The sequence below is a fragment of the Eucalyptus grandis genome, chromosome 4 (genome assembly GCF_016545825.1).
Source record: "Eucalyptus grandis isolate ANBG69807.140 chromosome 4, ASM1654582v1, whole genome shotgun sequence".
NCBI lineage: Eukaryota > Viridiplantae > Streptophyta > Magnoliopsida > Myrtales > Myrtaceae > Eucalyptus > Eucalyptus grandis.
In genome coordinates this window covers 33,372,996-33,400,130 of record NC_052615.1, presented here as the reverse complement: position 1 = coordinate 33,400,130, position 27,135 = coordinate 33,372,996, and the positions used below count along the sequence as shown (strand labels likewise).

Here is a 27,135-nt window from a genome sequence, read left to right as displayed (position 1 = left end):
GGGACTCAAAGTAAGTTTTTGGGGGAGGTCTTGACAGGAATTCTTCGTTCTGTCAAGCCACTAGTGTAGCATTGAGGCGTCGCTACACTGATTGATATGTGTGCCAACATTGAATGTGACTTCTGATTTTATTACAGTCTTCTTAGCCTTCTTCTGCTGACAGGTGATAATTTTTAGTTCTGTAATGCGCAATTTGCGTCTATACTGCACCCTTAATGGGACCAGTCTACCTGCTGTTATTATCGCGTTCTTCTGCGAAGTGAGTCTTGGCTAAGAACTCGATGATTCAATGTCAAAAAATTAGCCATGTGTCATGCAGTGTTTGCTTGGTCGGACGCTCTATATTTGATTGCCATGTCCAGATCCGTATGTGTCGGTTGACAACTTGGCTGCCAACACTCACTTAAGCTTACAAACTTTTGGCTATATCAACAGTCCGAAGCTTGAATTTTCATTGTCTCCCTACTGTAATGAGGTTAGGATAAGAGAAAATCCGATCTTTGGGTTGCACATGTAGCCAATCAGTGTAAAAGCAAAGTGAGTTGTTTCTCTTGTCTAGTTATCAATGAGTAGGATGCTTACTGATCACTCTTCCAGTGTAACAAGCAATCGTAACTGTTCCTTGCATCCTTTACTATAACAGTTAGAATTCGTTTAATGCGGGCATTCAATAGTTTGGCTGTGCTACATTTCTTCTTCATTACCATGGTCAAGCCTAGATGTCATGCACCTCTTCGGATGCCTTTATCACATGCTGACAATGTTTTAGATAAAACTATTACCATACCTTCCTAATCATTGTAGCATGGTGGTAAAGGCATCTAAAGGGGCGATGTGGGATCTAGGTTTGGTTCAGCAAATGCTCAATCATCTAGAATGCTAAAATGGTAGTCGAACATGCATCTTCAGATGTACTTGCTTTTGGCCTTGGGAATTTGCTTCTAAAGGATGGCCTAACATTATTATTTGTTGGAATTAGGAAGCGGTATTTTACCAGTTCACTTTCTTGTCCATGGGGCTAAGAAGGCGAAAGGCGCACAGCTCACACAAGCACCACCTGACGTGGGGGCACATTCTTTGATTCTTTAATTTCGATGGAATATCATATGCTTTAAGAGGATCTAACCATAGACATGTTTTGATAGGATAAGAAATTATCTCTATTGATGTTCTGGTCCTCTGCATGGACCTTGTGTTTCTATTGAATGCTTGATGAAATCTTTACGCTACTTGTAAGCAAAAGGTCGTCATTGCAGAACCTGTAGTTTATTTCCTCATCCTTGAGACCTGCAGTCCCTTTTCTTGATTAACTCGTTACACACACAAACAAGTTTTTAAAGACTTACAATATACCATTGATTCATGCATCACTAAGTCTGAATTGGTCCAACAAGCTTTTACCGTCAAGTTTGCTTGCAACAACTGTCCTGACATAATCCTCATGAGTTGATGTTTTGTACTGTGCACCGCTCTTTCCAGCAAGATCTGGCAATGGACCGATTTTGGCTTGCATGTTTGGACTGTGAAATGCAGCTATTGAGAAGCGTTCCTTTTCTGGATGCACCACTCCTCTATGCTCTATGCTCTTGTACTGTCCATTGCTCATTATCTGCATCAAACATGAAGATCATCATGGAATCACTGTAAACACATGGGAAGTGTTGGTGAAATTATTGTACTACCTCAATGACATCGCCTACGTTGACGATGAATGCCCTGGGAAGAGGTTTAATAGGTAGCCATTTACCACTTTTCTTAATTTGCAATCCGTCTACATCGTTCAATTGAGTTAGCAGGGTTAGTCCGGTGGCATCAGAGTGTGGCGTCAGACCCATGACCTCGTTTGCTTGCTTGCATGGTGGATAGAAGTTTAGTCTTATCCCTTGTGTTCCCTCTTCAAACATGCTTGCAAGCACATCCGGAGAAACTCCTAAGTTCTTGGCCATAGCTCTCAGGAGGAAAGGCAAAATCCGCACTAACTCTGAAGAGTAACTGTCCAGGGTTGCTCTGAGATGTTGAACCAAGATTAAAGTTATCTCTTTGTTCATCCCCAGCAAAAGAGAGAAGAAAAGTAAACTGGGAAGACTCATCTGGTGAATTTGTATGTGTATTTCTGACTCTTGGACAAAGGACATACATTAGTTTGTTCTGGGTACTAGCACATCTGTTGTTTCTTTGTGCGTGCACACTGTTGTAGGAATGTTTACTGTGTGATTGATCTGTTTAACTTACCTGAAAGAGGCAGGGTTCTTTGGCCAAAACCTGAGGTTTCTCTGGGAAGCAGGTTGTGCTAAAAGGAAGAGCATGTCACCCCAGTCAAGTTTCTGGTCTTCTGACACAACAAAAGCTTGGCCGTAGCCTTCGATGGAGTTAGGTAGTTGATCGTAATTCTTCTTCTCTTCTAATGGCAGCTTAAAGAACTCCTCTGTTTCTGTCTTCAGTTGATGAATGAACTCTTCCGATATGCCGTGGTTTATCAACTGTGTCATCATGAAAATCATTTTCATGTCAGTGCTGGGAAGTTGAAACTTTGTGTAGTCGAGGACATGATATGAGATGAGTAAGGTTTGAATAAATTCATTCAAGATGGTGCACCTGGAAGAAGCCCCATTCCTTGCAAGCCAAATGGAACTTCTCGATTTCGTCACTGTGGTCAGGGTGATCCTCAGCAAGTTTGTTTATGTCTATGACAGGAATCTCAAGTGACTCTGTCTCCCAGACTTCGCTGAGTTCAGATGTGGTCCTGAGATAGCGAGGTGGAACCTCCTTCAGGCCCTTGGATGCGAGAGCTTGGACATTTTCGACAGGGACGGAACCACCAAGGTCACTCCTGTGAAGCACCTCGGTCTCCATTACTCCAGGTTAACCACAAAGGGTCTCTGAGACAAAAGCCTCCTCTTACTTTCAAGAGGAACCATTCATTGCTTATCCTAGATATCTCCTCCTCTAAAATAGAATTCTTCAACGTTCTTTCTTCAGTCCCCTCTTTTTGTCATATCTCCTTATAATGCCTGTCACATCATACGGAATAGTCTGTTTGCCAGCGGATGGTAGAGGAGGAATGCTTTTGGTAAAGTGTCTGCTTCATTAGGACGGCAGTCTTTTTCATTTATAGACAGTTTGCTATCGATGTTCACCGTAGTCCCATTGGATTTCGCAGTATTTAGCAAGACTAATACCCATGAGACCTGTTCAATAGGGGATGATTGGAATCAAGCATCTGGCAAGATTCCAACCATTTAAGACCAGTAGCTTGACAAGAAAAATGGGCGGTTGGTGAAAGATGAAGCTGAAGTCAGTATACCTATCACTGTGGTTCGGCAATGAAATGCCACCATCTATGAAGAATTTGTAAGATCAGTCACTTGTTTAATCTGGTGGCATGACCTCGACCTCTTGTTCAGTACTTCGTCAAAAATTACCCTTAAATCAGGTGTACATTTAACAGCTTGTACACGTTTCTAAGTCATGTATATCAGGTAAAGTTTGTCTTATCAGGATCAGTGAAGAGCGGTTCGGCCAACAAAACTGTGATGCCCCCAGCATGTCAGGGCTAATGCGATTACTGGAGCTCTGAAGGTTTTTTTTTTTTTTTTTTTTTTTTTTTTGTATAATTCTTGATGATAATATAAGATGAGATGAGCTCGTGTGATGTTTGTGCAGATAAACAAATATATCGTGCTTTCTGATGCAGTCCTGCAAAATTGACCATAGCCACCGCATCCCCTTTTTTCCCCGTTCTCTTCGTTTCCTAGTATATTCGGCTCCTCCATTTATTTCCCATAAAATAAAACCCACCGTCTCCCTATCCAGCTTCCTTTCGACTTGTTACTTGGAGTACGCGTGCAAGGCCGTTGATTTCGATTCCCCGCATGGGATTGCGCTCGTTATTGGAAAGGTCAAAAGGAAAAAAGGGACAAAAGAAAAAAAAGGTACTAACTTCACGAGAAAGTAGAGAACGAATAACCAAAGAGTGTCAACCTTATTTGCATTCACGCGGCATGCAATCTCCATTGATTTTCACGCTGAGCACAACTTTAACCAGCCGACTGTTGGGGAAATTACAAAAACAAAAGTGCTAAAAATATTGTAATTATATCAATTCAATGCTAAACTTATTTTTTTGATCAATTGAGTCTTAAACCTTTTATAATCGTATTAATTCAATCCTTCTGTCCAAAATTGGCCCGCCGGCGGCCAGTGCTGCCGACAATTTTTTTATTAATTTTTTATTAATTTTTTATCTTATTTTTCCTTATTTTTCTTTGTTTTTTTTTATTATCTATTAGGTGAAGTTTGTCTTATCAGGATCAGTGAAGAGCAGTTCGGTCAACAAAGCTGTGATGCCCCCCCGCACATCACGGCTAATGCGATTACTGAAGCTTTGAAGGTTTTTTTTTTTTTTTTTTTTTTTAATTCTTGATGATAATATAAGATGAGATGAGCTCGTGTGATGTTTGTGCAGATAAACAAATATATTGTGCTTTCCGATGCAGTCCTACAAAATTGACAGCAGATGGTAGAGGATGCCTATTACATCATATGGAATAGTCTGCCACCGGATGGTAGAGGAGGAATGCTTTTGGTAAAGCGTCTGCTTCTTTAGGACAGTTTGCTATCGATGTTCACCGTGGTCCCATTGGATTTCACAGTAATTAGCAAGACAAATACCCATGAGACCTGTTCAATAGGGGATGATTGGAATCAAGCACCTGGCAAGACCAACCATTTAAGACCAATAGCTTGACAAGAAAAACGGGCGGTTGGTGAAAGATGAAGCTGAAGTCAGTTTACCTCGGACAATCACTGTGGTTCGGCAATGAAATGCCACCATCTGTGAAGTATTTGTAAGATCAGTCACTTGTTTAATCTGGTGGCATGACCTCGACCTCTTGTTCAATACTTCGTCAAAAATTACCCTGAAATCAGGTGTACATTTAACAGCTTGTACACATTTCTAAGTCATGTATATCAGGTGAAGTTTGTCTTATCAGGATCAGTGAAGAGCAGTTCGGCCAACAAAACTGTGATGCCCCCAGCACGTCATGGCTAATGCGATTACTGGAGCTTTAAAGGTTTTTTTTTTTTTTTTTTTTTTATAATTTTATTCTTGATGATAATATAAGGTGAGATGAGCTCGTGTGATGTTCGTGCAGATAAACAAATATATCGTGCTTTCTGATGCAGTCCTGCAAAATTGACCATAGCCACCGCCTCACCTTCTTCATTAAACCTCCTCTTCCTTTTTCCGCAAAACCTCACCTCATCATTCATTCCCTTGGCTGCAACACCAAGACTCGCTGCAACCTTTGCTGGCGATGTGCCCCCCTCCCGCCAGCTGCTCGTGCCACCCCGCCATCCTCAAGCCGCCCCCATCGACTCATCGCAGGTTGATGAACGACCGGCCACAACCAGGAACCGCATCAACACTTGCTTTGGACTAGAGGCAAATAAATTGTCTTCCCTTTTATGCTACGGTGGAAAATGGGAGTATAAAAAGGGCAGCCGCTAACTCCTTCCTCTTCATTTTTCACGGCCTCACCTTCTTCATTAAACCTCCTCTTCCTTTTTCCGCAACAACCTCACCTCATCATTCATTCCCTTGGCTGCAACACCAAGACTCGCTGCCACCTTTGCTGGCGACGTGCCCTCCTCCCGCCAGCTGCTCGTGCCACCCCGCCATCCTCAAGCCGCCCCATCGACTCATCGCAGATTGATGAACGACCGGCCACAACCGAGAACCGCATCAACACTTGCTTTGGACTAGAGGCAAATAAATTGTCTTCCCTTTTATGCTTCATAGGTTGATGTCTGTACATCGAGGTTGATTTCCTCAAGAGTTTTGATCGTCCTAGTTGATTTTGTACCTAGATGTGTTAGTCAACGGTTTCGAAGAAGACGCATTACAAGTATTGTTGAAAATGTAGTTCATTGAGTCTATAGATGTGTTGTTGGAATGCTGCATGTTCAGATTTGTGCTAGCTTGAGCTTAAATGGCACGAGTCGTGGACTAAGGCGAGGTTATGACTATTTTTGGTTGGGTTTACTGTAGACAGTGATTTTGCCAATTTTATGCTGATTTTTGTGGTACGAATTTGGTGAGACTTTCTCTACAAAATTGTTCATTATACCTTGTTTTATGAGATACTTTAATTTTGAATTTTTTCGGACTTCATACATTCAAAATATATTTGAAAAACCATATGGGTTCAAGTTTATTCTCATAGAAATTTTCGGACCTTTACTCAGTTTCCATTTCCTATAGAATTTTTTATAAAAGATTTGGATTGTGTCCTTCATGAAAGTTTTAGACATATCTTAAACTATAACATGAAATTTTTCCATGATTTTTGGAACTTTGTTATGATTCCAAAATGCTCTTGTCGGATCTATTTCATTATGGAAATCTACCCTGTTTTGACCTTTTATATATATATATATATATGGGGACCCGTATAAGCTGAATAGGTCTTGAGCCCATGAAAAACATTCCCCAGAGTCTAGTCCACATTGTGTTAAAGTTTTGTAATTTTTTATATTAATTTACTTGATGATTTCTGGTGATTTTTACAGATGAGCGAACTACCCTCTTTTTTTTTGTCACTTTCTGGTTTGAGTAAACTCTGTTTTTTTTTTTTTAACCAGTCTTTTAAAGTGGTACTGTCGACTAACTATCTTGTATCACTTCTTTGGCTTACAAAGCAGAGTTGAGGGTGGACACTGAACCTGTGACAGCCCGAGTAGCGGTCCTCGGACGTGCGCAAGGAAGGGGTCCCTCTCTTGTCCCACATCGCCTAGGGAGGGAGTCATGAGCTATCTTATAAGGCTTGGGTCCCTCTAACTATACATACGCATTTTCTTGGAGTGGTATGGGCTGCCCCTAAATGAACAAAACTGTGAGGACTTAATGTCCAAAGCGGACAATATGTGTACAGTGGAGACCCAGGATGTTACAGAACCATTCTTATGCAATGCGCCTTCTTTGAAAATCTTTTTTCACTTTCTAAGCTTGCAGAAGCGTATATGGATAGAAAACACCCCAAGACAAATGAAACCCAAGAAACACATGCAGAAATACAAAACCAGACAATTTCATTTCTTTCTTATTTATATACTTTTGGCAACCTAGGTCAAGTATATTAGGGATCAACCTAAAATGCTACTACTCTGAACTATACTCAAATTCCATTAGCTATACCACTTTGACCATGATACCGTCCATCTACAAGGCTGCCTAATATGTCCAAACCCCATTACTTGGTCTTCCAAAATTGCTATCCTCACCCTCTAGCCCTCGTCCTACTCGACCCCACTCTGACCATGATACCATCCATCTACAAAGCTACCTAATATGTCCAAACCCCATTACTTGGTCTTCCAAAATTGCTATCCTCACCCTCTAGCCCTCGTCCTACTCAACCCCATTACTCCCATCATCATCACTATTTGGGAGTGGGAGTAGTCCCACCAGACGCCCGTTGACCCAATCATAGATGGCAACAAACCCGATCAGTACCGAGCCCGATGGTAAGCCAACATCGACTGTCAATATCATAGTGACATGAGCGATGGGGAAGTCGGGGTCGTTCAGCTTAGTCCGGTGCCATGAAAAGTGTATCGGGGCACTATAGAGTGTCATGGAGGACACAAGTAGGCATAACTACTGATTTGAAAAATGACAATTGACCACAAGTGAGTATAAATCTCAACAAGTAATTACCAACCACTCTACACCACATATGTCAATAAGGGAATATGCGAGAAAGTTTAGATATAAAATATAGAAGATTGCTTTAAAATCAACTTGTTTGAAATCCTTTTTCAAAATTAAAATAGCAGATGAAAAACATTTCCTCTAAAACCAGTAAACCAATAAAGTTTAAATGAAATTTGAAAGTGCCAATGGTCATATTTGTTGTGAATTAGTTGCCACCATCTTCTGAGAAACTCTGTTATCTCTCAAGCATCTTACACCCATCCAACATCATAAGAATATTTGGAGGAACCATGTTACACCCCTTGAGCATCCAAAAAAACCCAATTACCCCTCTCTAGGCATCCCTACTACAATTTGGGGCATCGTAGTCCCAAGGACCAACGGCATTCCCAAGTCAAACACTCATATCATGGTACAACAACACAGGATTGGTTAAGTGCCCACATCAATTATCCTTTGTAAGCCAAAGAAGTGATACAAGACAATCAGTTCAAAGACTAGTTACAAAAAAGAGAGTTCACTAAAATTCGAAAGTGATATAAAAAGGGCAGTTCGCTTATCTGTCACCAAGTAAATCAATTTTAAAAGCTACGAAACTTTACCATGATGTGGATGAGACTTCAAGGAACGTTTATCATAGAGAACTCAAGACCCAATCAGTTTGTATGGATCCCAATAATTTTATATAAATGGGGTCAACAGAGGGTAGATTTCCATAATAAAACAAATCCAAAAGTGAGCATTTCGGATGCCTAATTGGGTTCCAAAAATCATGGAAAAATGTTACATTATAGTTTAAGATGTGGTCCAAAACTTTCATGGAGGACACAAGTCCAAATCTTTTGTCGAAAATTCTGAAGAAAATGAAAACTGTGTAAAGGTCCGAAAATTGTCTTTGAAAACAGATTTTAACTTGTATGGTTTTTCAAATATATTTTGAAAATATGAAGTCTGAAAAATCTGAAATTAAAGTATGCTGTAAAATGAGACATAATGAGCACATGAAGAAAGTCTCCCAAATTCATACCACAAGAAACAGCTTAAAATTGGCAAAATCACTATCTACAATAAACCACACCAAAAATAACCGTAACCTCGGATTTGTCCACGACTCGTGCCATTCAAGCTTAAACCAGCGCAAATCTCTACATGCAGCGTTCCAACAACACATCCATAGACTCAATGAACTAAAATTTCAACAATACTCACAATGTGCCTTCTTCGAAACCATCGACTAACGCATCTAGTTAGTTAATCAACCAAGAGGATAAGAACGTGAGAAAAACGACCTCGATATATAGACATCAACCTACATAGCATAAAAAGGAAAGGCAATTTACTTGCCTCTAGTCCAAAGCTAGTGTCGACCTGGTTTTGGCAAGGTCTCGAAGGCCTAGTTGCGGCTAGTCGTTTGCCGATCCGCAATGAGTTGATGAGGTGGGTTGAGGACAGCGGGGTGGCACGAGTGGCTGGTGGGAGGAGGGCGTGTCACCGGCGAAGGTGGCGGCGAGTGTTGGTGTTGGGGTCAAGGGACTAAACGGTGAGGCAAGGTTCTTGTGGAAAAAGGGAGAGGAGGTTTAATGAAGAAGGTGAGGCGGCGAAAAATGAAGAGGAAGGAGTTAGCGGCTGCCCTTTTTATACTCCCATTTTCCACCGTTTGCATGAGCTTGATTAGCTCATTAAGTGACGCAATTAGTCACAAGTTGGCAACTTGAGATGGCGCCAGCTAGGGGAAGAGAATCCGAGGGTGTGGCTGGCTTCACCCCACCGTTTGCATGAGTTGAGGCACGAATTTGTGCCACACTTGCCAAGCCTTGGCAGTCCATGAAGGACGCCAGATGGAGGGAACGGTGAGGGACACGGCGGCATAAGGCAGTGGCCGTGAGGTGTCGAGGTAGTGACGGAGGTAAGCTGAGATGGTAAAGTCTTTGCAGTGGTGTGGTAAGGCAGGGCGACATGGAGGTAAGACACGGTGGCGGTGGCGCGAATTGCGCGACCTAGTGAGAAGTTTGGTGGCCCGGCAATGATCACTAGGCACTTGACGTTCATGATTTTGTTGAGCGAAGCGAAAGATATGAAACAATTAGGATAAGCCCCAAAAATCTAGAGTGATTGCATTTGATTCGCTGAGTCTTCTAGAACAAAACTTTGTAAAAGCCCCAGATGCATACGATAGCCAATCATTGGCTAAATCTAATTTCCGCTTAGACATATGATTGACCTGCACATTTCTAAGAAATTAAGTGTTGATGAATCGACATGTTCTCCTGATCTCTCCTCCACTTTCGGTGAGCACGTTGATGTTCCCCATCTTCACAACCGAGTTCGCAAAGTCGCGGAAGAAAGCCTCTGTATCCGAGGCATAAGTCCAGACAAGCCTCGAAATAACACCTTCATGGTCTTCATTGATGAGGGCATTATCAGATGGTAGGAGACCCGTGCCTTGGAGGAGGTTAAGGAAGTAGTGGTTGTCGAACTCGAAAGGCGTCACGTGATCAAGCGATGCTAATCTATTATCACTTCCGGTCTCGGGGCATATGGACTGTAGGGTATCGTAGAAGGTGGTGTATCTCTGGAAGGGATCGTACTGTCGTTCAGTGCTTTCCTCGTAAATTCCTTGCCTGAAGCTCAGGCATCGTGCTTTTCCCATCGTGTGACTACCTGCTTCCGTAGTTTTCGACGTACAAAACGGTGTTAACTGAGAACAAATGGAAGGAGGAAGAAGAAACTGATGGTATGCTTAAGTGAAAGTCATCGTACTGAAACACATTAGGAGAACTTTTTTTTTTTTGGTAAAAGCAATAAATATATAGAGGAAATGCCAAATGTACAAAAGATCACGGCATCAAAAAATTGTACTCAGGATAAGAATTAGGAGAACTATTTTAAGCTCTTGCAATCATTAGCAATTCGTTTCGAGCTATTTTTAACTTTTGAGACATTTTATGTGATGACATAGCCAACTTCTTTATATGAGTAACTGATATGAATCTATTGATTTAGCAAGAATAGTTACAAACAAAGGATTACCCTTTTTTTGTAATGCGAGAAATTTCACTTTTGAACTCAATTAAATCTAAACACTTCACCTGATAAGGCAACCAAGTCTCTTTCGTCCAGGCCCTGTTGCCCGAAATTAGCAATTAGGGCTTCAAGGGAGGAATTTGGAGCAGGTATGAATTTGTTGGCTCCATCAAAGCTTGCCTTGAGTGAGTCTCTCCTGCCTAGCCACACTTCCCACCTGGGCCCTCCTCTCTTTTTTACAGAGATAAGAAATTTCTGAGTGTATATGATGCTAAGTGTGGACGTACTAGAGAAAGGTTAGGTTTAGAGTAAGAACGAGTCCATCAGAAATGGAAATCTTGATTGACCGACACATGACGTGAACATACAATGTATCTGGCTACTAAAATTTTTCCAATCAGAAATGGCTTCCTGAGTTACTTACCAGCTCGACTGCATCTCGAGCAACAATGGCCAAAATATCAGCACAGGAGACTGTGTATGGACACGCCTCTTCCAGATTATACTTTATCTCGTCAATCACCTCGAACCCACGCAAGGAGTTAAGGTTAGGCACTGCCTGCTTCTCGCTCACCATGCCATCAAAGCTGTCTAGAAGAACTGATGCATCGCAACCCTAATCCTCAAAAGAATGACACAAGATGTTAGCCCATAGAGAAGATGCGGCTGGAAAATGAAAATACTAATTACTTTTCCCACGAAAAGTTAAAAGGGACCGTCTCATGTTCTGGTTTATTTAGGCAGATGAACTGATGGAAATCTCTAATGTCAATTTATGAGACATTTTCTAGTTGCTGTGTACATTCAAGTACTGCAACTTCACAAATCAATAGGATATTGTAAATCATTTACAGTGTCACCCAAGAGAGGGCGCGCAAGAGATTGAGAGAGAGATGTTCCTCTAACCATGACGAAACAGTCGTGAAAATGGACACGTAGCAGAGATGCTGCCATCCGAGGCTCTCTATACACTGCACGCTCGACACTATGCCGCACGATTTCTTCCAACAGAGGGCACTTCTCTTGGTAGTACCCAAGAACGAGAGCCCCTTCACCACCTGAAGTGCCCACTCCGTACAAACTCAAAAGTAGCAACACACTCAATAATACCCCCATGACAACTGATATCGGCGGATGAAAAACGAACGAGCACGACCTCTCAAGGTCTAAGTCAAACTTATTTCACACCTGAGAGATTTTGTGACAGAAAGGGATTGTAACAGAGGTACCCTATAGCAAGGGACTGTGACAGAGGTATCCAATAGCTATGGGCAGGACAGAGCTCTTACAACACTGACAATGATATTTTCATGCGGGTTCAAACCAGCGCATCTTAAAGCAGTTCCCTTGGAGACCCCAATCAAAGTTTGATGCAACTGAATCCACCTAAATTTGTCTTTTTGGGGTCATGGAATCAACCAAATTAGTCTTCCTTCCTTTTTAACTAATTTTACTCCCTGAGACGCTGGTCTAAACTAGAAAGAGTTCTTGCTGAGGTCTAAGATTACGCATTGATCCATTGTATCTTCGCCAAAAAACTGGTTTTCCATCATCAGGTCACACCTAAAAGTTAGTGAAATTCCATATGTGCTAATAAAACAATGGGTCATTAGCCTGTAAGGTTGCTGGCCAGCAATTGCAGACTCCCATTTAATATCCGACTCCTGTAGCTAACTTCACCACATCGAGGTGGATATAGAAATCTCACTTTCGTGACGTGAAATACACTCGTTCAATTTGTAGTTTCGCCAATGCAGTTTGGTCCTTGAGGTCGGTTGAGATTTCAGAAGTCCAAAATAAGGGTACCGTAATAGACATGCTCCAATGACCAAAGGTGTAATAATATGACAAACTTCTGCTATCTTCCACATGACGTGTCTCCTTTCCCCTTCACTGGGGCGTTTAAATTTATAACCATATCGTCTTGCACGGTAGTCTTCAAATAAATAAAAAAAGAAAAAGAAAAAAATCAAACCAGAGTCAAGATTGCAAAAATGAGATCAAGTACAAAAAATTTGATTGAGCTCATGAAAGTAGCCAAGTTCACCGAAGGAAACTGTTATTGGAGTACATACCCTGCAAGCAACACATGGTTATGCATGACCAAATGGGAAGAGGGGGGATAAACAGAACAAAGAGAAAAGGCTGCTACACATCCTCAACAAAAGAGAAAACTGCTCCTCTAAGTTATGAACTTGACGTGCGGTTGTCTAGGGTTCAGCTCCCAAGAGAAACCCAAATCAATGTACCAGTCACATAATAGAGCAGCGGCTCCTTTCTTCTGTTGGCTGCGTTGGCCCCTGCTGGAATCTGTTCGACTCATTTGGATTGTATGAGAACTCAGCAGTATCCAGCCCATACTGGTTCGAGTAAAAGTTTTAAGAAAAGAAACATACATCAGAATTGGAGAATATACTAAAACAAATAAAAAGAGAGAAGGGCCACCAAAATAGTATTTAAAGTCCAGTAGATGCACATCGCTGGACACTGGCACTCAGGATAGTATGTTATTACATTCCCGATCATCTATAGGTCAATGATTCATTCATGCATATGATCTTCCTTCTTCCATGTACTATACGAAACAAATTTGGGTCACTGGTATGTATAATCTCATACAGTATAAGAGAACCCACCTTTTCCGTCATTCAAGTAATCCAAGCATCATTTCTGCACTATTCGAAAGAAATTTGGGCCAATAGTATTTGTAACCTCATACAATATAAGAGAACCCACCTTTTCCCTCATTCGAGTACTCCAAGCATCATTTCTGCTTGGCCGCTGATCCAGGGCACCGGCAGCTGCAACACCTGCAGCTGGCTGTGGTGGTGGTGGTGGCGGCCGGCTCAGCAATGGCCGCCGTATCTGTTGTTGTGGGGCAATAAGCTCATCATCACTGTCATACTCAGCAGGTCGGTTTGCTGCCCTAACCAGCAAAGCCAACAGGAAGACCAATGCCTGCAGTTGCATAAAGTTATTATCTTAAGAGCTGAATGTGCATTACACTGAAAAGTGTTCTTGAAAAGTTTTCTATGCAGTGTGTTCCCTACACATACCTCCAATACCACCACTCCAAGGGCCACCCACCTGACTATAGTCCAGTGCTCTTTCAGAAAATCATATATCATGTCAAAGTCTCCAGTAGCATCAGTAGGTAAATCCTATAAATATGTAATACAATGATTAAAAGAGGAAGCTAACATTATCCATCAATGAACTAAAGAAATCACAAACGATATAGACCCTACATCTTCCCAGCTTTTGTCGAAGTATATAAATGCAGCACACCCCAGCTCCACTAAGATCAACAAAATTACCAAGACTGAGTACTGCATCACTTAAGGAAGCAACTGACTGGTCAAAAATAAAAGCCAACTAGGAAAAACATGGCAAATGCCTAGTCCTAACGATAGGGGCATAATGAAATTGTAAATTATGCTCTGGACTACCATGATCACATACTATAGAACTGTAGATTTCTCCCTGCCAAGAATTCATAAACTCATCACCTATGTTAAGAGACATTTCGAATCAAGAAGACTCAATGAGAATGAGGATACACAAGTCAAACAGCAACCATTCCTAGTTACACTTCCGATACATCCAAAGCAAGATATGATGAAGAGGACCACTCCAACACCGATAAACAAGAATATGAACCTGCATCAACGGGTTAAAAAACAGAAAAAGAAAATGATGAGAGGATGGAATCATTAAGGTGTTCCACAAGGTGATATGTGCAAAATCCAGCTCATCTTAAATAAGAGAACTCAGTAAAGAGTAGCATATGAACAATGAACAGGAACAACCCCCACCGTCAATATTTTTTTCAACTACATAAAGATAGACTGCATCATAGGAAGAGAAAACAAGTTGCAGAAACCAACCAAAATATCCACCAGTTAAGTCTTCTGAGCAGGGCTCATGCCTAAAGAGTAAATAAAGGTTCCATGCAGATATGCACAATAGCAAAAAAAAAACCCTAGAAGCTGCCAACTCAGCATAAATCTGAGCTAGGCTTAAGCATGATAAATTTTGCAAGTTATGGTCTCCGAAAGGAAAAAGAAATAGACAAGAACCTCAGTTAGGCTCAACTTATCAGTTTAGCTAACTTAGGTACCGCGACAAGTACAAGATAGGCATAACATGGCATTAGCCAAGATGATATGTTCGGGTACTATTCCCGGTGGACTTGAGCTTCCAACCAATGAATGCTTACAACCATTTGCAGAAACATCATTAAGAATCAGAGCTGCAGTCCGCATCATTCCATTCCACTGGAAGTTCTAAAAGGTGAAGGCTCAGAAGTTACATTAGACAATGAACTAGTTCTACATTAGGTATAAATAATAACCTCACATCCTATCTGTCACAGATATAGCCAAAGAGAGTTGATTGCAATGTCTATTTCAACTACCAAATTCAACTCACCGTGTTTCATGTTCTGTCAAAATAAACTACCAACTACCCCAATCTTAGCTACCCATAACAGTATTAAGGCAATGAGAAAAGAGCTATGAAAGGCAGATTGCAGATGCCAGTTTAGGTTTTAAATGGCCAGCCATTTGTATTATCACTCTTACAATCAATTTACTTCACTAGTTCTCTCATAAGTGTCTATATCTCTATGAACCTGGATGTTAAGATTCGCACCAAAACATCTTATTATAAGACTTAGCAGTTGCCTGCGCAAACAAATCTTTCATGCAGCAACTCAAGATCGCCTCCAAAGTCCCCTTAGACAAAATTTCACATTGAGTAGTTGGGCTATGCATATGAGGTCCCCAACCTCCTAAAGGAAAGAGTATAAATTGCTGCATTTTGATGCAGATCTGGTTATGTTCATTGGCAGGATGTTGTTTTGCTGCATATGAGATGACTTAAAACCAAAACAGTCATCCCAACTTTCTTCAGCCAAATCTCGTATAATATTTTCTCCACCCATGATACAGCACTACAACAGTTCCACTAGGAGTCTCACTTAGAAGGCCATCATTCTTATTCTTTTTTTATATCTCAATGGACCACTGCAGCATCATTATCTAATTGATAAAGAGCAATATTTTTACATTGGTAGAGTTCAGAATTGTAGAGTTCTCCAATTTTTTTTATGGTAATCTCCTTTCTCAGTAACTGCAACAGAAGGAAAAGTGGTAGGAAAAGAAACGCCAAAACATGCCGTGTCAGGAACTTTAAGGCCTGAAACTGCAAAAAGGTTGCTAAATGTAGCATCGATGACTGGCCGTCCTATTTGATCACGAGTGATAACCAGTTTTTCTACTGATCAAAAGAAAAACAAATTTACTAGCAGTTCTTCGCCCTTATAAATGGGTGAAAAATATAAATCTCACACCAAAAGATAATACATAGCAAAGGCTAAGAATCTGACTAATGCAGGGCAGGAACAAAATATCCAATGGCAACCAAACCGACATAAAAAATGTCGAACTCAAGTTTTCATTCCTCTGCATCCTCACAGGCCAAGCAGTATATGACTTCAATGTGAATTAGAAGATATCTAATCTGTCGAAGCCAAAACTGAACAGCATCTAATTTGTGCAGAAATCAACATGCTTACCAAGCTTTGGGCAGATTATCAAAAATACTGGCCGAGAGAGAGACCGTCACGAGCAAAGGACGGCCAAGCTGTACTGAACCCTCGTCAGCACCAATGGGTGAGTAACCGACAGTGCCGCTGGACGATCTTTTGTACTCGACAAACAAGTAGATCCCATAGCCCACCATCGCCAGACCAACAAGCGTCAACAAAAAATTCAAGAGCTTCAGCACGCATTCCAAGCACCCTCGGCACGCCATTTCCAAACAACGCCCCTCCTATCACTTAAACGCCACCACCGAACACTATTTCATAAACCAACCCAGCTACCTCCTGCAAGAAACGAATCAATACTCACCCAAATAACGAAAAAAACAAGAAATCAACTCCCCTAAGCTAGCACCCAGCATGCATGTCGCCGAAAAGCTCAAGACTCAAAAACCACCTTCTCTTTTCCCGCACACTTTCTCATCCCGAATGAACCCAACAACGCAAAATCACGCCTTTTTCCCTTTCCCGGGCTCAACCCGATCACGCCGTGCATGCGAATTTCAAGCACCGAATCGTCGATATGGAACAACAGAACTAACTGGGACAAAAAGGAGCAACACCCACCGCAGAGAACACACTAGGCATGAATAATCAAACAATTTCACGGCCAGAAAATGACCGCAGCGTTACCTGATCGCGAGCCGCTTCCGGGTTCCCCTCGGATTCTTCTGCAATCTCAGAGAGAGAGAGAGAGAGGAAGAACGAGAAGTGATGAAAAGTCGAAAACTTTACAAGGCGAGCAGAAAAGGAAAAATAAAAATAAAAATAAATAAATAAATTGAAAATTTAATTTGCCATTTTGCAAGTTCTTCTTCTTCACTCCATTCTGCAACGGGCTCCACACGCCACGTGGTGGTGCACGAACGTTCGCGAGATCATTCTCTATTTTATTATTTATTTCCATTTTTCTTTTTAAGGTTTGGTGAGGGCATAGATTGATGTCCGATACCAAATAAATTATTTAAAGATACGATTGGTCGGTCCCAAGATAATAACAAAATATATCTCTCACTAATCCCGATCTTCGATAATTTTTAAAAAAAAAAAGAGTAGGTCAAACATACGACTTTTTATTTGAGGGCCTAATCCAAATTAGTGCTTTGATACTGATTATTAAAATTCTCCAAAAGCTGTCGGGCGATTGCATCAACATCGGATAACGATAAGATATTTTAATTTTAAGGGTTAACATAATTAAAAATTCCGACATGATATTTTAATTTTAAAGGTTAACATAATTGAAAATTCTATGTTATGTCCATCGTAACAAAAATATTTCAAAATTTTTATATTGCTAAAAATCATAAACATGTCATTTGTAACACAAACACCAAAAAAGAAAATGTCGTAACATAAAAAAAACTTCGGATATGTGTTCGCAATGAACAAATTTAGGATTTTTTTATATATAAAATAAAATAAATTGGGGTTGGTCATAGTTTGTTTTTTTGGTGGTATTTATCTTAATTTTACTCTTTTTTTTTTTTTTTTTTTTTTGTATGGCCCAAAAAGGTGAGAGAAAAAAATGGAGATTATTAAAGTTGGGAAGGCCACAGCGGGGAATGTGGACCCAGTAGAGCTCAGGACAGGACATCAACTAGAGGTCAAGCGAATTTGCATAATCAAAAGCGCTCCAACTGTCAAGTGACAACTAAAAAACTGAAAAATCATGTCTGGCCAGTCTACCTGTATCGCACAGACCATATTCGACACTGGAGATTTTCAAGAAGGTGATGCTAGAACGAAGCCCGGATCGTGCCCGGTCCGGTGTCTGGATGAAGGACCGAATTCCGGTTTGAAATTTTATAACTTGTAGGAGAGAACGACGCAAATCATCGGCTTCTAATGAGTCGGGGAAGGGCCTCGAATGAAGCTCGAAACCTTAGAGCAAGATGAGTAGCAAGTTCGATCCGAGCAGCAGCACGACTATTGATCAAGGAATTTTACTTATGGTCGATTAATAGACGGGCTCCGCGTAATCCAGGTTGACAGATAGCCTGATTATTTTGGCATTGTGAAAGCTATTTTTGTTTTCTCCCCTTGCAAATCCTCCTAAGAAACCCAAACAAACAGTGCTAAACAGAGAATGAACTATGACAGAACCCTTCCTGCATCACGGTATGATTTAAACTCGCATTTCTCCTAATGGCCCTGCTTAAATCCAAAGGGGGTGCTTTGACTTGCACCGAAACCCGGGAAAAGAATGTGAGATCTTTACATGTCGCCGGACGTGCTGTTGCCGCTGCTGCCGACCCAGTACTGTTTGACCCCAACCAATATCTTCTCGGGCACGAGGGGACCGTCCTCATGATCCACCAATTTGACATCCCACCTCATTCTTCCGGTGATCTTCCTGACCTCGTTCATTGTATCAACTTCGTCCCGCAGGATGATTGCGCCTTCAGGCCGCAATATGCGGTCCATCTCCAGAAGAATGTCCTCAAACTTGCACCTGGCGACATTTGAGTTTGATATCAGGGGACGGTGGTATAAAAACATTTGCAGCGGATAAACTAATTGACTTGAGGTTAAATGGTGCAGATGCCACGTCCACAGAAGAAAGAGAGAGAGAAATGACTTGAATTTGATGGCACATTTAGTCATATGCTATCTGGAATATGTCAACTATGTGATTGCCGGTATGCAAACTGAATCTCAAAAAAGGCCCACAAAGTTCTGTGTTCTGTTATTTATGGTTTTATTGCACTGTAAAAATTTCGATGCTAAGCTTGAAGAACAAGGTCCCTGTCCTAGTCCAATGCTAGCAGGCAAAAAAAAATTATGCCATGCAAGTCAGTGTCCATAGCTACAAATAACATAAACCGACCAGAATCCTTTTTTACCTACGGAAGTTCCTAAACACCGACAAAAGGATAAATAATGGGAAGCAGAAGCAGAAGACTTACTTGCCCTTGTACAAGCTAAAGATTCCGCTGGCATGAATTAGATCATAGGTCCTCGGGTAAGTAGAGAATCCTTCACACCTGAAACCATATCAAAGTTCATCTGAATCCGACGAAAAGGTACTTGAGGGCATAGCAGTTTTACTTACAAGGTTTATGTTTCAATTTATCTTAACAAGAAATGAAAGAACTTTTGCATAAAGAAACCAAACAAGTTTGTCCATGGTATTTGATCAGAGTAAGATCTGACAGGTCCTTGCACTAATCAAATACTCACCAATCATGGTAAATGCCTATCAAACCCCTCTCGTAGATGACACCTAGCGTGTTTTTAGCAATGTTCGGCACAACATTCATAACCCATAATTTTGGCGATTCAAGTGCTGCTGCGAATCCACCGAGGCCTGCATTCATGTCCATCACATTGCGATATCTCGTGGAGCCAATCAGTGTATTGAGCTGCTTATATCTGCTAACATGCTTTCTCCAGATCTTATTGTCCTCATTGTATAGGTCAGCTGTGACTCCTGGAACAGACCCTTTAGCTATTCGAGGCGGGACAGCATTAAGCCTGGCTGGGAACTTCTTCAACTCCCCTCCTGCCACTTCTTTAGAACTTGCTACCTTAGGGAAAGGAGTGATGCATGACTCCATTTTCTCATACCTGACATGCACCAAAATAATGCAATAAGATTATACAGAATGGCTAGAAGTTCAGACATACTGAAATCAAAGTCCATCTATTCTTCTAAACCAACCCCACCACCATAACAATCTGCTGAACCATTCACGTTGTGATTAACTTGTCAAATTGCTTTCAAACATTGAGTGGTTCAGCAAAAGTAAGATGATTTGAGCTGTCCAAAGAGTCTCTCTCTCTCTCTCTCTCTCTCTCTCTCTCTCTCTTATGTGTGCTTACGCACCCTAAAGGTGGACTGAAGATTTTACAGGATGTGTATTGAAGACTAACCAGACATCATCGGCATCTTTCGATTGGCATATGGCGGCAGAGTTCCTTTGGCAAGATCGGTCATTTACTTTTTTCCTCCAGATGGCAAGGTCTCCTTTCTCGTACTTCTTCTCCCAGCACAGTTGTTCGGCCAGCTCTTCTATTTTTCTTTGCTCTGCCTGAACCTCCTTCTTGGAGCGCTTCCACGTCTGGTAATACGTTTTCCAATTGATAGGAGGGCCAGACAAGATCCAGTATCCTCCAGGCCTGAGGACTCTATCGACTTCCTTCAGATATGTGCCCTCTATCATGTAGAAAATGTCATAAAATTGGTAACTCATCAAAAAGAATTGTGAGAAAAGCCCGTGTCTGACTCAAACTTCTTTGAGGCAAAATTTGACTGGCGGTTGATTCTTATGTACAAAGAAACAATAAAACTCGAGCAATGCAGCCTGGTACTATTGCAACACAAACAGAACGTATATCATGTTCTTACCACGCCAATCATTTGGAAAAACATGTGAGCAAAACATAAGTGGACAGTGACCAGCTATAGTGCTTCTACTGTTCAGCAGATCAGAGGACCCAATATGACTATGCTTTGCCATAGAGTGATATTCACACTTACCATTAGCAGTCCATGGAATTAAGCAACGAGAGCACTGAGCCATGTCAAAGGCTCGTGATGGGTATGGAAGATGTACAGTTCCAAGGACACCAACAACAGCAGGCACTCCTCTCTCCAATGCAAACTGCACCTGCGCTTCGTGGTTGTCTCTCGGTGCAAAAGACATGGCCAATACATTTCTTTTCAGCAGGTATGCACCCCAGCTAGCTACCTGCATTAAATTCCCTCCCAATGATGAAGCAATGAAGCTAGGGTAGCAGAACTCACACAGATGAAGGCAGATAGAACAAAGACAGTGCATAGGAAAAAAGAGATGCATTAAGTTGTCTTCAACAAATTAAGCTTGCGTGAGACACCCCAGACGAGCCCTCACAACCAAAGTCAAGAAACTTACTCCACAACCAGTGTCAAGAGCTGTCCTCACAGAACCGTCAGCTATTGGTATCACTGAAGCAAGTTCATCAATATAAGCATCTGCTCCCTGAGGAAACATGGTACCACCACCCGGAAACTTGAACACATCACCCTTGAACTCCACCCAGTGCTGGACAGCCTTTTCAACCGTCAAGTGTTTGTAGGGCACATTAGCATAGTGGGCATAGTCACGGCTTTTTGGCCAGGGAAAGGGAGTCTTATAACCTTTAGGAGCGGGGACAAGACATCGCAATTTTTCGTCATCTGGAGGACAATGCCTTTCCCTGTATATCATATTCTCTCTAGGGAATGTCATCGCCCTGTCCTGTTCTTGACAAGGAGTATAATCAGTATATTTGACATCACAAGGCTTAAATGCTTCGATCTTTTGCTTGGGAGGTTGAGCGATCTCAACATAATTGTGATGCGACTCAAAGTCCAGCTTCGTGAAGACATTGCAATCAGTATGCTTAGTTATTTCAAGAGCTATGCTATCTCCTTTACCAAAGCCGCTCTTTTGCCATGTTCCAAACAAGTAGAAGAAACAACACAAACCGATGGCAACAAAAACAGACACTGGTTTTCGTGTTCTGTTGCCTGAGGGATTATTATTCTTGATTGCCATTCTGTTCAAGCAGTAGTCCCAAGTTCACTGTACAGTAAAAGCAGGGTTAAAGAAGTTATTACTAAGCACATAACAAAAAGGAAATAAGATCAAAGGCATGCATAATTAAACCTGCATCTGCAGTATAGGCACAATCAAAATAATTCAACTTGCTTGAGCTTGCATGCGAAGCAGAAAATTAGCCATGCTTCTGATGCTCGAGACATAATATGACAATCATTGCCAAAAAGATACAGATGCCGAGCATTATGGGGGCTGGCATGAATATCACAAACAACCAATACCCTTCGTATTTTTAGTCATTTCTATTAAAGAAGAAAAGATCTACTAGAGATGATTAAATAGTCATGGTTGTAGCACTGAAATGAAGCTCTGGGAAATCGGTAGCTGGGGGCAGGTGAATAAGGATTAAACCTATGGGTACTAAATACAAAACTTGCAAGAGAATTGGAGTCATCAAAAACAGATCTTTTTTGCTTACTGTATGTTGCCATGCCTAACCTCTAAACTAGCGGGACCACGGCCAATCGCCTCTATCAACATATTCAGTACATATTCAGTGCATCAGACAAATACCCAAGCCAGTAAAACAGGATATAACATTCGACAAGCACTATGCTTATAAACTGTACCAACTGGTGGAAATTTCCTGAGCACCTATCGTTCTGAAACAAGTTTATTTAAATCTTAGATCCCAAGTCTTGAGAAGAACCAATGATTCTTCGTAGATTTCGATTAGATACTGATGCATGAGTTTTGGCAATTTGTAAATCCAAGCACTGGCATTGACTGAACCAACACCTCAAAAACATACAGGGAGTCGCTTTGCTTCACAAATACATGCACATGATCTATGGCCGGACGTCCGATTCATGAATTTCACATAAATGGAGATACTTTCAAGATCTGCTCATCGGAAACATATACATATAAACCAAGTACGCCAAGACCGGCAAACCAATAGCGGGTGCGAAATGATTGAATTGCAACAAGCATTCTCTCGGAAGAAGTATGGAAATCCTTTACTCCAGTACCTGGAACTTCACTCTACTGGAATCGCAAAACATAAAAACGACCACTTCTTTATGCAACCCGACACAGAGCACACAACCCAGAAAAGGATCGTAACATATAATCAAGAACAGATACCATCGAAAAGGAGCCCACTTTCAGGAACATACGCGGGTCATATTGAGGGCACAAGAAAAACCCATCACTCCACCCGACTGGAAGAGCAGGCAAAACCCACAAAAAAAAATGCAGGGAAAGATTACCCACCACGAAGAAAACAGGGATCAGCCAGCCAATCTCCACACCCGACAACACAAGACGTTTCCGCGAAAGAAAAAGACAACGAAGTGCGCACCTTGTGATCACCCGGATCAGGCATCAGCAAGCAAAGCGAGCGTTCCTTGCTGGGGACCTCTAGATCTCCATGAGAACTCGAGAGTGCAGAGCAACTAGCGAGGGGGGAGTGAGCTGGAGAGCGACAGGGACAGTGCGAAAAGGTGGAAGAATCATTAGGGGCCACGAACGACGGTGGCGAGCTAGCTCTGTAGCATTTGTTTTTTTTTTCTTTTTCTTTTCTTTTTTTTTATATAGGAAAAGGTGGAGTTTTTACGAATGGTGGTGAAAGTGGATTTGGTGGGTAGATTCGAAAACTAGTTTTTAACGACCTGGGATTTACACGAAGGCGGATGAGGAGATTTGAGACCCGATCCAAAGGCTCCTTTCCTTTTCTTGAGCCATGCCCTCCTGAAAGTGCGTGAGGAAGGGAAAGAGGGGAGTGGGGACAAAATCCAGCACATTGGAAGGTAACGTGAGATCTTACGCTAGGCACTTGGGGATAGTCTGGTCAATTTACTTTCTCCTTTTCTTTTTTTTGAATGAGTGTATAGAAAATCTTCAAATTTGTCGTGTAAACACGATTGCTTTCTAAAATTTTCGAAAAATATAATCAAATTTTTCCATTAACTTCATCCAATTTGATAAATGAAAAATGCTAAGAAGTTTTAGGATGTGAATTGTACCAACTTGACAAATTTTACGACTTCGATTTCATTAATTTAATAAGTTTTAGGATTCATTTATACTTTTTGAAAATTTTAGAATTCGATTGCACTTTTGTGATTCGATTACCCTATTTTAAAAAAATCATATGACTTAATTGCACTCTCATGGTAAGTTAGGACTACTAACGCACTTATCTCTTTCTTTTCTAAATTAAAGGTTATGAATCTTATGAACAAATATAAAATTTTCATACAAGACAATGAACATATCTAAAAGATAATTATTTTAAATTTTGAATCAACCTAATCTTTACACACTAGGGTTAGTTAGCAAGACCTCGAGTCGATGGGTAAAATTATGACAACAAGGCTTTGAATTCACGAAAACTAGCCTCGATTTTCACAGTTCACCACAACTTAAATGTGCCAAACAAACTAAGATCGGCAATTGGCATTTGCCCCCATCCCTAGGGCCTTTTCATAGCATGGCAAGACGCACTGGGAAAGAGCAAGGGACCCCGCCATTTACGCCCCCATCTAGATTCATTTAAGTTCCTCTTCCCCCACTCCAGTCGCTCACGATGACCATGCTGGCGATAGCGAAATTGCGGGGCAACCGCGGTCGCATCACTTGCCGACACTCTCGTGTGCTCCTCCCTCCGTCAGCCTCACGCCATCTTTTTCCCAACGAAAATTCCCAAGCCTCATTCTTCACTTGCCGACACTCGGCGTTTTTCATCCCGTGATCGGGCTATCCAGCGTCAAAATGCCGAACGGGTTCGTGTCCGTCGAGCGCGGTGGTCGGTGTGCGCGTTCCTTTCTCGAGAGTGATCGCTAGAGAATGCGCAAGTTTTGATGGCTCGGACGGTGGTCTCCGAGCGCACGGTGAATTCCTGGATAATTTTCTCTTGGGATGGACGGTTGCTCTGTTATATGAGTTACCGTGCTTGAGAGGGAAAGAGGGATTTGAGATGTGAAGAGTACGCTTCCACCGTCCATGGAGGTGCGCGTGACGGCAGGGAAGCGTGGTGTAGTGTAGAATGGGGCCCCATTTCCATGTGCAGCTCTGTGACCTTTTTCCTCGGCATAATCATTAAATAAATAAAAACATTATTAAACGTATTATATTTATATCAATTCAAATTTAATGTTTTTGAATTTGATCAATTCAATTTTAAATATTATAATAATTTGTCATTGTAATTCATCCGATTAATTTTTACTGAAAATTACTAATATAGACATTAAACGTTTTACGTGGCATTGTTGATAGTAATATAAACAATTTTATCAATTTTTATTTTTTTTCCTTTTATTTTTTATTTTTATTTTCCTTCACAGACCATCATAACTACAAGCAAGGCCACCTTCACAAGTGGTCATGATGTCCTTGCCCAGTGACCTCAAGGCTCACCGCTCATAGTGAAAAAAAAAAAAAAAAAGAAATTGAAGGAAAAAAAAAGAGAAAAGAGAAGAAAATGAAAAATAAAAATATTAAAATAATAATCTACGTCAACAATTTCTAACCAAAATTAATAAAAATTTAAATTTGTTATGGCTAAATTATCCAAATAAAAATATTTAAAATTGATTTGACACAAATATAATAGGCTTATGACTTTTATTTGTAATTGTTCCTTTATTCGTCCATCGATGAAAGGGACGGAATCTTTGCCTTAGCGCTGTAACCCGACCCATTTATCACGCGGGCCAGGTCCTCCCAACTTTTTTTTTTTTTTTTTCAGTTGGCCAACTACACCGATAAGTGGCCCAATGACTACTAATCCAATCGCCGCTGGGCTTACCATTCATGAGTCCAGATTGCGCCCAAGAAACTTTTATAAAGTGGGGCCCACTAATAAAATGGGCTGATCCGGCCTGTCATGGCTCACTAAGATATAGGCCAAGGCGGCCCGACCCAGTTTGAAATCCCCGATTTGAGTGGCGATGTACGCTCCGGGAATTGTCCAAGAGAATGAGCCGCTGATTGCAATGTGATAATGACAAATTTCGTTTTCGATTTCTTTAATCTCTCCCATTCAAAAGAACTTGGAGAGACGCATCCTTCGTTTCTATGGATTCAATGTTGTACGGTGAGTTCTACTACTTTGATTCCTATACACTCGAGTTCCATATGACTTAAACTTTATTTGTGTCATACTTCAATATTATCTTTATTGGCTGAATTATTCCTCACATCCACATGGACATATCCATACAACTATGTCGATCGAATTTGGTTTGATTTGGTTATAGATAGATTATATCAAAAAACTTGTTAATATATACAAATTTTGTAAGACTTGATTCAAGAAATTGTACAAAATGGATGAACACAAAATATAATTTTTTCCAGTATAATAGGTGCATATGATGTCACTATGTATGTACACTCAAGTAAAAAATTCGAAGTATATATGAATTTTTTTTTGTCGAGTTTTGTTTATTTCGTAAAAAATTTTGTATTAAGAAAAATATTTCCTCACTTTTCAATATTTGATTCACTTATAAAAATGAGTGAATTGAAAACCTATACTAAATCGGAAATCACTTTCAAAATACATGATTAGATATTGATGTTTAAACCCGAAACTATGTGTTTTGGCACAAAACCCTAAAAGCTGGTTTTTCGGTCCTTGGCCTTGAACTAGGTCTCCAATGCTCAAACCCAAGTACATCAGGGTGGGCTAGGGACCTAGGTGCCCAGGCTCACCTAAGCCTGGGTCCATCGAGGCCGAACCCGAAACCCTAGAGACCATGCTTGATGGTCTAGCATTGGGGCTTGGGTCTACAAAGGCCAAGCGCAAGATCTCAATATCCAAGTTAGGATCCTTAATACTCGGGCCTGGATTCATAAGTGCCGTGTTTGGGTCCATCAAGGTTGCCCTCGAGACCCGAGTGCTTGCAGAGTCCATTGAGGCCATGCTTAGATCCGGGCTTATCGAGGCCAAACTTAGGACTCTAGTGATTGTATTAAATTCTCGCCTATTTATGTGCAACTTTATAAACAAATATGAAAAAATATTGTCATTTTTCTATAAAACGATTTTCTAAAAATGCTTTATAGAAATGTCACATTTTTCGTGAAACAAAGTCTTTTAACATATGGTAAGAGTAATTGAATTGCCGTCAATTATTTTCCAACTATCAATATTCCATTTTTTCCGCCCTCACTTTCAAGCCTACGCTTCGCATTATGCATATCCAAGGCTATAAGAACGAGCATATACTTCACAATATTGACCGTCACCTCAA

The 27,135-nt window shown here is 41.0% G+C and overlaps 4 protein-coding genes and 1 long non-coding RNA gene across 9 annotated transcripts; 1 reads left to right on the top strand and 4 right to left on the bottom strand.

Moving 5' to 3' along the window:
- Positions 1–1,180: 1,180 nt before the first annotated feature.
- LOC104441988 (S-norcoclaurine synthase 1) lies at positions 1,181–2,970 on the bottom strand. Its single transcript, XM_010055272.3, has 4 exons — positions 2,596–2,970; positions 2,233–2,480; positions 1,683–2,007; positions 1,181–1,609 (listed from the first exon to the last, which is right to left on the bottom strand). The coding sequence occupies exons 1-4, from the start codon at positions 2,851–2,853 to the stop codon at positions 1,361–1,363; spliced, it is 1,080 nt and encodes a 359-aa protein (XP_010053574.2). The 5' UTR covers positions 2,854–2,970; the 3' UTR covers positions 1,181–1,360.
- Positions 2,971–4,456: 1,486 nt separating this feature from the next.
- LOC120292853 lies at positions 4,457–6,094 on the top strand. The gene is made up of 2 exons (XR_005550469.1): positions 4,457–5,075; positions 5,157–6,094. It is a non-coding gene; the product is annotated as an uncharacterized LOC120292853 (long non-coding RNA).
- Positions 6,095–9,815: 3,721 nt separating this feature from the next.
- On the bottom strand, positions 9,816–12,031 carry LOC104441987 (peroxidase 20). Its single transcript, XM_010055270.3, has 4 exons — positions 11,648–12,031; positions 11,166–11,357; positions 10,807–10,972; positions 9,816–10,378 (listed from the first exon to the last, which is right to left on the bottom strand). Exons 1-4 carry the CDS (start codon positions 11,855–11,857, stop codon positions 9,957–9,959), a joined length of 990 nt encoding a protein of 329 aa, XP_010053572.1. The 5' UTR covers positions 11,858–12,031; the 3' UTR covers positions 9,816–9,956.
- A 675-nt stretch (positions 12,032–12,706) lies between these two features.
- On the bottom strand, positions 12,707–17,130 carry LOC104441986 (tobamovirus multiplication protein 2A). 3 transcript variants are annotated; one of them, XM_010055267.3, is made up of 7 exons: positions 16,980–17,130; positions 16,320–16,631; positions 14,302–14,401; positions 13,990–14,070; positions 13,798–13,902; positions 13,478–13,699; positions 12,707–13,101 (listed from the first exon to the last, which is right to left on the bottom strand). In XM_010055267.3, the coding sequence occupies exons 2-7, from the start codon at positions 16,556–16,558 to the stop codon at positions 12,994–12,996; spliced, it is 855 nt and encodes a 284-aa protein (XP_010053569.1). In that variant the 5' UTR covers positions 16,559–16,631; positions 16,980–17,130; the 3' UTR covers positions 12,707–12,993. The 3 variants fall into 3 exon arrangements, with proteins under 3 accessions (XP_010053569.1, XP_039167535.1, XP_010053571.1); XM_039311601.1 differs by having other exon boundaries at positions 16,320–16,603; positions 16,980–17,115; XM_010055269.3 differs by having other exon boundaries at positions 16,320–16,582; positions 16,980–17,115.
- A 1,148-nt stretch (positions 17,131–18,278) lies between these two features.
- LOC104441984 (probable methyltransferase PMT14) lies at positions 18,279–23,448 on the bottom strand. Of its 3 annotated transcripts, none has more exons than XM_010055266.3 (7): positions 23,147–23,448; positions 21,224–21,895; positions 20,830–21,040; positions 20,223–20,505; positions 19,530–19,916; positions 19,256–19,333; positions 18,279–18,801 (listed from the first exon to the last, which is right to left on the bottom strand). In XM_010055266.3, exons 2-7 carry the CDS (start codon positions 21,866–21,868, stop codon positions 18,564–18,566), a joined length of 1,842 nt encoding a protein of 613 aa, XP_010053568.2. In that variant the 5' UTR covers positions 21,869–21,895; positions 23,147–23,448; the 3' UTR covers positions 18,279–18,563. The 3 variants fall into 3 exon arrangements, with proteins under 3 accessions (XP_010053568.2, XP_010053567.2, XP_039167325.1); XM_010055265.3 differs by having other exon boundaries at positions 23,235–23,444; XM_039311391.1 differs by lacking the exon at positions 23,147–23,448 and adding an exon at positions 23,018–23,041.
- Positions 23,449–27,135: the final 3,687 nt, after the last annotated feature.